General features: G+C 59.0%; 2 protein-coding genes across 2 annotated transcripts; one reads left to right on the top strand and one right to left on the bottom strand.

The window, feature by feature from the left end:
• Nucleotides 1–271: 271 nt before the first annotated feature.
• DYNLT4 (dynein light chain Tctex-type 4) lies at nt 272–931 on the bottom strand. Its single transcript, XM_009088666.3, has one exon. It carries the CDS (start codon nt 929–931, stop codon nt 272–274), a length of 660 nt encoding a protein of 219 aa, XP_009086914.1.
• Nucleotides 932–2,945: 2,014 nt separating this feature from the next.
• Nucleotides 2,946–10,441, top strand: BTBD19 (BTB domain containing 19). Its single transcript, XM_018912379.3, has 8 exons — nt 2,946–3,230; nt 5,202–5,439; nt 5,851–5,904; nt 7,420–7,479; nt 8,765–8,833; nt 9,161–9,292; nt 9,486–9,611; nt 9,739–10,441. Exons 1-8 carry the CDS (start codon nt 3,142–3,144, stop codon nt 9,871–9,873), a joined length of 903 nt encoding a protein of 300 aa, XP_018767924.3. The 5' UTR covers nt 2,946–3,141; the 3' UTR covers nt 9,874–10,441.
• Nucleotides 10,442–10,451: the final 10 nt, after the last annotated feature.

Here is a 10,451-nt window from a genome sequence, read left to right as displayed (position 1 = left end):
CTGGGCTGCTCCAACAGCCTTGGGCAGTTGCCTGTTCCAGGGAAATCCAGCTTTTTGTTGTGTTTGCTGCTGCTTGGGTCTTTTTGCAAACCATAGTACTGGGAACTGCAGCGTGGGTGTGAGCTGAGGCTGGAGTGAGCACCCATATCTTGCTCTCTGCACACACCCTGGCCCAAGACTCCAGGTATGACACAGGGCCAGACAAAACCTCTTTATTTCAGCTGCTCTCTCCCTAAAGCTCTACAAAACTGGGTGGACAGAGAGGCCTGTGCTACTCAAAGTAGACCCCATACACTGTGGCAACAGCAAAGAGGGAGGCATTGGAGAAAGTGGCAGAGGCAAAGCTGTCAGTCTCAGGGTCCCATAGTCCCCGGCTGGCCACCACGAGGCTCTGCTGGCCCTGCTGGCCTAGCACCACGTGGCAGACCAGCTTGTAGCGGGGTGGCACCACCTCCTTGGCCTGGTTCTGCAGCAGCTCAGTCAGGCTCTGCACTAGTGGGGCACTGCCCTGGGCACTGTATACAGTGGTCTCTAAGGCACAGGCCAGGGTCCCCTCCAGCACCCGCTGCACCCGCTCCGCATCAAACTTGCAGCCTTTGTCTGGCCCCATCCTGTAAGTGTTTTCAAGGCGGGTCTTGAGGATGGGTTGGAAAATTGGGAGTCCAGAGAAGCTAACATGTCTGTGGAGCATCCAGGGGCCAATGGAGGGCCGCCTGCTCCCTGCGACCATCCCGAAGGAGCTGCGGCGGCTGAGGATGGAGTTGCGGCGGGAGAGCAGGGGTGGTGGTTTGCTGTCCTCGGTGCCCCGGGGTGGGGCTGCGGCTGCAGGCTGGGACCCACGGCGTGTACTGCGCAGTGGAGGGGCTTCAGTGTTGGCTGCAGCCAGCACCTGGGTTAGCAGGGCTATCTCGGGGCTGGGCTGCTCAGCCATAGGGGTGGCTGCAAAGGAGATGTACCTGAGTGTTAGGTGAGGCAGGTGTCCTGTAGCCTCTCCGTTCCCCTGCCTCTTTGCCTCACGTCTTTCTCCCTGCCCTCTGCAAAATCCCATGCCTTCTGGCATGTGAGTCTCCATGAGGCAAGATGCAGAGGGGCTGTTTTCCCTTCTCCAGTGCCTCCATGCCCATCGGACTTGGTCAGCTGGGCTGATCCAGTATAGTAACACATTGTCCACACCACCCTCTGCTCCCCCATCCCCAGCACTTCCCCCAGCACAGCTGACTCTTTCCCCAGTGTTCCAGTCTGCATCCCACACTTACCCCAAGTTCCACTCCTGTCCTTCCAGAGTAAACCCAGGGGACTTGTCTCTGGTGGATGTCACTGCCCAGAACCAATGTTTTTATTTTGCAAGTTGCTGTGAGGAGGGCCAAACCTGTTGTGCTCCTGGAAGGTGAAGTGTTGCTATGTGACACTGTAGGTCTCCAGGGCTGTTCTGGGGCTTGGCTTCTGTAACTCCTTGTTTCCTGGTCCCTGGACAGCCCTGTTCCCCTTCACTCCTGCCCTCTCTGCATTTTCAGCTGTGTCAGCACAGGGATGCGGTTACTCCAGGCATGTGCCCTCCAATCTCAGCTCCCTGCCAGCCCTGAAAAATGCAGGCTGGTGTTGGATGAGCAAGAGAAGAGCAGGGGGTGGAGAGTAGCCACTGTGAGCACTACTTTGTGTCCTGACTATGGGCTGCACTGGGGCTAGGCCCTGCAACAGCTGGATTTTGCACAGACATTTGCATCCTTAGGCTACTTATGCCCCACTGCACCAATGGAGAGTATGTGTGGGTGGGCACCCATTGAATCATATAATCACATAGTGGGCTGTGTTGGAAAGGACCTTAGAGATTATCTACTTCCAAATCACCTGCAATGGGCAGGGATGCCACCCCTAGGCCAGACTGCTCAGAGCCCTATCCAACCCAGCTTTGAACACTTCCAGGGACTGGATAGAGCACAGCCCTGGCACGTGCCAGGGTCCCTGCTGCTGTAATGCCTGGGGGGTGAGCAGGTCCCTGGGGGCTCCTGACCCTGGCTGGAGTTTCTCTCTGCCAGTGGAGCCCAGCCCAGCTGGTACGACATGGCTGTTCCATCAATGTGCCTTTGTCTGGTCTGGCTGCCAAGCTATTTGAGGAAAGTGGAGACGGCATTTGTGTTTCTATCTCCAGTCAGAGGTATTTATAGCCTGCCTCTGACTAGTGCTGCCAAGCACACTGCCAGCTGGGACCCTATTCCCTTGGGGTGCTGCCTCAGCTCCGAGCTCCATTCCTGCCTCTCCCTTCCACCGCCCACTGACAAGCACGGGTGGATCCCTCCATGGGTAATCCCCTCCTTGGGCAGCTTGGAGCCAGCCAAAGGCTGGAGAATGGCACAGCACTTGGTTTGGGCTTAGGTGAGCAGTTGCTTTAGTGGGTTGATCTAGTGGGTGGCATCCCTGCCCATGGCAGGGGGGTTGGAACTAAATGGTCCCTTCCCACCCAAGCCTTTCTATGAGGCTGGTGATGTTTTTTTCTGCCTGCAAGCACCTGTAGCCTAAGCAGACATGAGAGCTGCAGGGCTCTGGCCTGGGGCATCACAGGAGAGAAGGCTTCCCCCATTTCAGGGAACAAATCTCCCTGCCGGGCTCCAGTCTGCTCCAGTGCGGCTACTGGGGACTCAGCCATGCCCAGCAGCTTTCCATGGGGGCTGTGCAGGTGGAGGTGAGGGTGATGTCCGTGCATGTGCTGCCTTTTCCAAAATCCCAGCTGCCGGCCTCTCTTCAGCCCCATCTCTTTGCTCCTCAGCAGACAGCAGCAAGGTCCCCGTCCGTGCCAGGCGTGCCAGAGCCAAGCCCCGAAACACGGCAAGGAATTCCACTCCCTGCAAGAGGCAGATCATCCCCGCTTCCCCATCCGGTGAGTGCCGGACGGAGCCGCCTTGGCAGCACGGCTGTGCTTCACGCCTCATTGTCCCACCGCTCCCTCCCACTGCTCCCCCGGCAGCCCGGCCTCCAGCCCCAGCGCTGCCTGCCAGGTTTCCCTAGCAATGGGCCGTGCCGTACGACGCGGCGTGCTGGCTTCCTCCCCGCGGCCTCCCCGGGCTGGCCGGCCTCCCGACAGCCTCCGCATTCCCTGCCGCCATCCTCCGGCCTCCTCCCGCCGCCGCGCTCCTGAGGCAGCCCATGGCCGGACCCTGCTCGGCGCGGCTGCAGGGCGACGTGGCCGCCTTCAGCGCTGCCCTGCGCACCCTGGTCAACAACCCCCAGTTCAGGTGAGGGCCCGGGGCGTGCCGCCTCCCCCCAGACACGCCGAAGCCCCCGGCGCCTGCTCCTGCTGTTTTCCCGCAGCCCCGAGCCCTCCGGCTGGGGCCTTTGGGGCCCGCAGGCAGTTCGGGGAGCCCCGGGCAGCTGGTGGGGCCGACGTGGCTTGTGCAGCGCTCCCCACTCATGCCAGCAGGAGTCCAGGGCTGTCCGGGTGTAGCCCACCCTGCACAGCCATCCTCTCTCAGGAGGAGGGAAAGTTCCCGGGTGTGCCCAGACCCCCTCTGTCCCCAGGCAAGGTGCCAACAGGGCAAGGCAGTTTTCCCAGGATAAATCCGGTGCTGGGGTTCTTGCCCTTGCCGGGAAATGGGGTACATTGAGCTCCCCAGGAGCAGCTTTCTCTCTGCTCAGTTCCTCTTCCACCTGGCTTTACTGGTGTTTTATCCCCGGACGGCATGGCATCCCTCCTCACAGGGTTTGGCATTCCTGCCACCTCTTGCCAGAGCAGAGATGGAGATGCTGCCTTGGCTTCCCTCACCCAGAGGGTATGTCCTGCCAGGCTGTGGTCCTCTTCACCCACTTCCTGCTGAGGTCTGGCTGGCCCATTTAAGGAATACCAGAGCTATCTAAGGAAATCCCCATTCCTGCTGAAATTTTTGGCCACCCAGAAGAGAAATCCCAGTAAAAACTCCCCAGCCACAGCACCAGGCAGTAGAGGAGTGGCTGATAATGCCTGATCATTCTCAGCCTGCAGCCTGCTGCTCACATCTTTTTACCTATACTCTTTATCCAGTATCCTGCAACCTGAAATCTGTGCTCTGCATCCATCTACTTCATCCCACATCCTGCATCCTTTCTCCTGTAGCCTGTATCTCACAGCCTGCACTCTGTAGCCTTTGTTCTGCATCCCACATCCTGCAACCTTCATTTTGCACCCATCCTGCAGCCTGTGTCCTGCATTCCAGACCTTGCGTGCCATCATCATAGCTGGCATTCCACATCTCACAGCCTGCATCCTGCGTTCTGCTTGCCCCTCTTGGCCTGTGGACCTCAATCACAGGACAGTTTATCATGATCCCTCTTGCAGGAGCAGTCATGGAGGACCTGTTGGGCTCTGCTCACAGCCCCCATCCTGCCCCAACTGTGTCTCCTGATAGACAGCTGGGATGACCCAGGTGTCCTTCCTTCTGGTGGGCACATACACCTCCCTGTGGGACACTCTGAGGGTCAGGCCATGGATTTGCGCATGTCCTCATGGCAGTCAGAGTTTGAGTGGCATGTCTTCTGCTCATTGGCCTGCTGGGATGGAGGAAGGAACAGGGGGATAGATGGGTCATAGCCACAGGTGTGCTCAAGATGAAGACTCCATGTCCTTTGCCTGCTTCCTTTCCCCTGATCTTGCCCCTCTTTTCTGGGGCCGTGGAGCTGGGGAAACATTTTGGGGAGGGGAGGGTTATAGGGGATCAGGGCAACAGGATGGTCCCTGTGCTCTACTGTATGCCACAATCTGTCCTGTTGGGCCAGTGCCAGTCCTTCTGGAAGCTGTGCCAGGGACTTCACATCCCTGAGGTGATGAGTCAGTTCCCATGAGTCAAGGAGGCTGATCCCGGTGACAGCAACGCTTTCCTTGGCTCTGCTACGCCAAAAGAGAAAGTCACTTTCTCCAGCTGTCATTGGCCTTTCTCTGCCCTGCTCAGTGCCAACAGCCAGGGCTCTCTGTGCCAGCAGCCAGGGCTCTCTGTGCTTTCCAGAGGACCTGTCATGCTCACCTCGCCTGCAGCATTCAAACGGCTGGAAAGAGCCGCCAACAAGGTCCCCTCTGTTCCCCTGTTGGGACAAACACCTGGGTTAAAAGTAAAGGGTACTGCCCTGCTGTGCTGGGCACTCAGTAGGGCCCTTCCCGTGTGCCCTGTCCCAGCCCAGGGAAGGCTGTGTCCTTGCTTTCAGGCGCCGTGTCCCTCACGGTCCCCTCTCCCCTGCAGCGATGTGATGTTCGTGGTGGGCCAGGAGCAGCAGAAGGTGTTTGCACACCGCTGTGTGCTGGCGTGCCGCTGCCAGGTGTTTCGTGGCATGCTCAGCCAGGCACCAGCGGGCAGCCAGGACTCCTCTAGCAGCGTCCCACCCCAGGGCCCCTTCATCCTGGGCAACGTGCAGCCTGAGGTCTTCCTGGCCGTCATTGAGTTCCTCTACACCAACAGTGTCACCCTCAACAGCCACATAGTGAGTGGGGATGGGGCTGGTGGGGACCATTGACGTGGGAGGGGCAAGAAGGGGATGCAGGGGAAGGGGGTGCTTTGCAACTCTTTGTGTGCCAAAGTTGGAGGAGATTGTCTGTGTGATGCTCTCTGGCTGGCTAACAGGGTAATGAATGTATGGGGTCTCAACCCAGCACAGTGGGGTGTCCAGAGCACCTTATCCCAGTCTTGGGACCTCTGGCTGTGCATACCCTGCGTGGTAGGAATGGAGACACCACAGCAGAAGACCTAAATTTTTCGCCATGCAGCAGCCTTATCTCCCATGCCCCACTCAGGAGCTCCCACAGAAACTGGAGCACACTTGCCCTTTTCCCTGGGCTGCTGTGCCAGTCCATGGCCCACACGCTGATGATCACAAGGTCCCTCTTGCCTGCAGGCACTGGAGGTGCTGACCTCGTCGGTGGAGTATGGCTTGCAGGACCTGTGCAAGGTACGGTGCTATTTGGGCTGTGGGCAGCGGTCCCTGAGTGTTCCCAGGCTGGGCAGCACCCCAAGATGGTCCCTGCATGGCTGCTTGCTGGAGGTGCCTCTGAGGAAAGCACTGCGGTGAATCACACAGGCTTGGCCCTGCTTCTCTGTCCTGGAAGGTCTCTCCAGTGGGATCCCCCTTGAGGGGGTGCAATCGGCCAGGAATCCCACAGGGGAATCCCACAGGGGAATCCCGAGAAATCATGGGGGAGGACATGGAGTTTCGCATCTTCTGCACAGCTAAGGTCAAGAGGAAAGCCCCTGTGCCTTCACCCACATGTGCTGTCTGGTCATCTGACAGGATGATGCAGTTAGAGAGAGCCCCAGTCCCTGGGAGCAGTCAGCACCTCAGCTGTGGTGCTGCTAAAGCTATGCTGCTTCGGGTGGGAAGGTTTTGGGAAGGCAGCAGGGACACAGAGGAAGGGTGGGAGCTGAACAAGGAAGGGCCGGGGAGCTGAAGGAGCTTGGTGTTGGGGAGGGCAGCCAAGCCACGTCATCAGCCTGATTCCTGAATTACAGCCTGGCTGAACATGTGACCTGACATCTCACACCCAGACTTCCTTCCATCACACTGGGAAAGTACCTCAGGAGCTTAGGAATCGTGGGCTCCTGTCTGCCAGAGTGGTGGGATGGGACCTGTGGGAACAAGATCAGCCAAAGCCCAGATGTGGCAGAGAGCTGTCAAACAGCTGTCTGGGCAAGGAAGGGATATAAGGGGTGTAGCAGAAAAGGGGGACCTGGTGCTCCTATCATGAGTCACACCCCACTACCCAGCAAATGCACCCTGAGAGGGATGACCTGCATAGATGTAGGGTGGAAGGGAAAGGGGCTGACCAAGGACAGCTGGTGAAACCATGTCAGCGTGCCCAGCTGCAGGGTGACTTCATATCCCTCCTGCCAGTGACTCAGGGCCCTTCTGCCCCAGCTGACAGCTCCTCCCTGCATGTCACATCCCCTTGGGTTTCCCAGGGACTCTGATGGGCAGCTGAGATAGGCAGGAGAGAGGTCCCACTTATGATAAACATGCTGGTCTGGCTACATCCCACCTGCATCATCCATGTAGGGGATGCAGCTGGAGATTCTGTTCCCCCGGCAGTCACAGCAGAGCACAGATGGCAGACAGGGCTGGGGCAAAGCTGAGGTCACCCAGTACACTGCAGCTAGCACCAGGATTGTGCCCTATGGCAGAACATGGATGGCATCTGTAGACAGGATTAAGGGACCCACCTGGGGCTATCAGATCAGCTGGGTTTGGTCACATCAATCTTGGTCCCTGGCTCCATCAGTGGCCAAGGTGGCTGCCTACATCCACACTGCAAGACCTCATCCCACAGACCATTGCTTATGAAGTCCTGGTGGGCTGAAGTGCCTCTGCCCCATGTTTCATGTGCTGGGGGCTCAGGGGATGCTGAGTTGTGTGGGGGGATGGCAGGGTTGTGTCCCCTACTCTGCCCACCTCTCCCTGTCTGCCTTACAGCTCTGTGTCAAGTTCATCAAGGACACGCTGAGTGTGGAGCAGGTCTGCGAGGCTCTACAGGTAAGAGTGACACCAGTGGGGTCACAAAGGCTTAAAAATAACCTGTACAGTCTTGGGGCAGGAACAGACTTGACCCTTCTGTTCTCTTCTGGACAGTGGGGTAGGATTTTCCACTCACCCCTGGCCCAGAAGCTGTCCTAACAACTCCCAGACCACTGGGATCGTACCAGGGCTGCAAGGGACAGTGAGGCCACCAGATCCTGGCAGAGAAGTGTCTTCTCTGTCAGCCTGAGCAGGACTGGCCAGAACTCCACAGTGCCAGGGCTTTGTCATCATCTGCATGAAACTGGGAGGCACTGGGTTTTGGGGAGCCAGTTCCAAAACCCCTGCTGAGAGTTGAAGCACCTAAAAATAGCCTTGCAAAGGTCCTAATGGCCCTGGCCATGCTACTTGGTGCTACAAGGCTGCTCCCCAGAGAAGGGGCATTTGTTTTATCTCCCACAAGCTAAAACAATCTTGGGGTGAGGTGCCTGCCCCAGAACACAAAGCCCCAGCCAGATGTGATGCCAGACCCCTGCGACATAAACTGAGCTAAAATTGGCCCAGAGGAAACAAAACAAGAAACCCCAAAACCCCAGAACAAAACAAACCTGAAGAAAACAGCTTGTCTGCCCTCCCCACTTACGTCAGCACTGGTCCCCTGCTGTGGTGGAAGGGATGTAATGTTCACCCTGCCTGTGCTGGTCCTGAGTACCCCACACATAGGGGCTGCTGTGGGGGGATGGGGTCGTGCCCTCCTGATAACCTGATGGGCAGTGCCAGCCCTGGGACTAGCATTGCTCAGTAGGGCTGGGAGAAAATGAGAAAAACCCCAAATTCCTGCTGCAGTGGGGATGGCAGGTGTGGGTCAGGTTGAGGCTGGCACCAGGGGTATGAGGTGCTTGTGGGGGCTTTAAGCTGATCCTGTGCCCACACAAGGAGCTCTGGGGACTGGTGGTTTCATGTGCCTGTGGTGTTACCTTGTGAGAACAGCACCAGGGCTTCTCGCCCACTGTGGGCTCAGTGAGATGCCTGAGGAGAGGTGGAAAATCACACGTCCTTCTTAGGGTGGGGCTGGGTGACCATTGTGGGCATTAGAGCCACCAAAACACTTGCTGTTGGGCAGGCCAGAAAAGGAGGGGACCTTGGTGCCCCTTCCTCCCCATACTCTCGCCATGGTAAGTACCCAACCCAGAGGGATGTGTGCCTCACCTGTGTCCCTGACAGTGCCCATGTTTCTGTAGGGCTTTGGCAGGGAGTCCCTCTTGCCCTGGACCCCCTTGCAGGTGTTTGTGTTGTCTCTCAGGCTGCGGTGACCTATGGGCAAGTGGACCTCCAGCAGCACTGCCTGGCCTTCATCGAAGGCTGCACCGCGGTACGGTGGCAGGTGATGGGGAGCATGGTGTGGGGTACCCCAGGGTATGGGGGGCACATGGCATGGAGAACACTGCATGAGGCAAGGGAGCAGGGCTCCTAAGGACAGGATGCCTGGAGGTTGGGAGAGGAGCAAATGGTGTTTGGAGAAAAGATGCTGGGTGATTGGCAGAGGCAGACTGTGGGGTACTGGAGTGCCAGAGGACTGGAGTTTCAGTTGGGGGATGCTGGAGTGCCAGGCAGGGATGGCACCAGGATGTGTCTGATGGATGGGGGTGGTTGTGTGGGGTCCTGGTTCCAGCACCCTGGTGTTGTGGTGTGCTGGCAGGCAGTGGTGCGGACCCAGGGCTTCCGTGAGCTCTCCGACGTGGTGCTGGCGCGGGTGCTGCGCAGTGACCGCCTGGATGTGGATGAGCTGGACCTGGTGCAGGCTGTGCGGGAGTGGGCACACGTCAGCTCGGTGAGTGTCATGCAGCAAGGACCACCCAGGGGCGCCTGGCCCCCACCAGCCGAGGCTGGGAATGTAGGCACCCTATCCCTGAGCCCAGGGCTCTGTGATGCACACAGAAGCTGTGTCACTGCCCCCAGGCCCCTGCCTCCCCTGGTGCCCAGGACATCACCAGCCTCATCCCTCACATCCTGATGTCTATCAGGCTGTCCTGGAGCGTCCGGTGCCAGAGGTGGCTGCCCTGCCAGTGAGGGAGCTGCGTCTGCCCTTGCTGGCACCCAGTGAACTGGTGACACTGGAGAGCTACAACCAGCAGGACCTCCTCATCCCGGTGAGCTGCTGCCTGTTCTTAGTGTCCCCTGACTGACTTCCAGGGCTGGAGGGTGCTGTGGGATGGGGCTGAGGAGGACCACACTGGGGCAATGCTGATGCCCCGATCCGTCTCCCCATCCCCACAGGTGGAGAACATCGCGGCAGCCTGGCGTGCCCATGCACTGAGGAGGGGCAGTGGGGTGCCCTCCCGCCTCTGCCGACCCCGCCGGGGCACACGGCCCCGTGACCATCACCGTCACCTTGAGCCACATGCCAAGTAGGGGCTAGGCAACAAGTTTTGTCCAGCCCAGCCAGGGACTCTGTGGTGGGGCAGGCAGTAGGGCTGGGCACTGATGCTGCCATGGACAAGAGCATCGATAAGGTGCTTTGTCACATGTCACGGCGTCAGGGCCAGGACAGGATGCCTGGGTCACTCCAAAAGTGGTGCAGGGGCTGGGAGTAGGGTAGAGCTGGGCTATGCAGTGAGTGCAAGGACACTACAGGCTGCCCAGGTAGTGACCCAAGGGTGGTGGGGCTGCAGAGATCCCTGCGGGATGGGGACCCAAGATGAGCTCCCCCTTCCCCGGGGCCGTGCTGCCCTCCCCCGGCAGCGGGGCCGTGCTGCAGTGGGAAAAAGCGCCAGCACCTGCCCGGGCAGGGGCACGGGGACCCTGGGGCTTGGAGGGGGTGCAGGTGGGAGGGGACACATGGGCATCTTTGCACGCACTGCTGCACCGACAGGCTCCCAACCCCTGCCAAGCCCTACGAGCAGGCCACACACACACAGGACAGGCTGCCAGCTCCACTATGTGCCACACACAGTGTGCAGCCCTCCTTGCACCCCCCATTAAGTGTGTGC

Source organism: Serinus canaria, chromosome 8 (genome assembly GCF_022539315.1).
Source record: "Serinus canaria isolate serCan28SL12 chromosome 8, serCan2020, whole genome shotgun sequence".
Lineage (NCBI taxonomy): Eukaryota > Metazoa > Chordata > Aves > Passeriformes > Fringillidae > Serinus > Serinus canaria.
The sequence above is the reverse complement of the archived record's forward strand: the minus strand, read 5'-3'. Positions and strand labels throughout refer to the sequence as shown.

Bases quoted from the DNA above. Each gene is read 5' to 3' on its own strand.
- DYNLT4 (XM_009088666.3), bottom strand. From the start codon at position 931: ATGGCTGAGCAGCCCAGCCCCGAGATAGCCCTGCTAACCCAGGTGCTG.
- BTBD19 (XM_018912379.3), top strand. From the start codon at position 3,142: ATGGCCGGACCCTGCTCGGCGCGGCTGCAGGGCGACGTGGCCGCCTTC. The intron at 5,440-5,850 runs GTGAGTGGGGAT...TCTTGCCTGCAG, and splicing joins TCACCCTCAACAGCCACATA to GCACTGGAGGTGCTGACCTC. The intron at 7,480-8,764 runs GTAAGAGTGACA...GTTGTCTCTCAG, and splicing joins AGGTCTGCGAGGCTCTACAG to GCTGCGGTGACCTATGGGCA.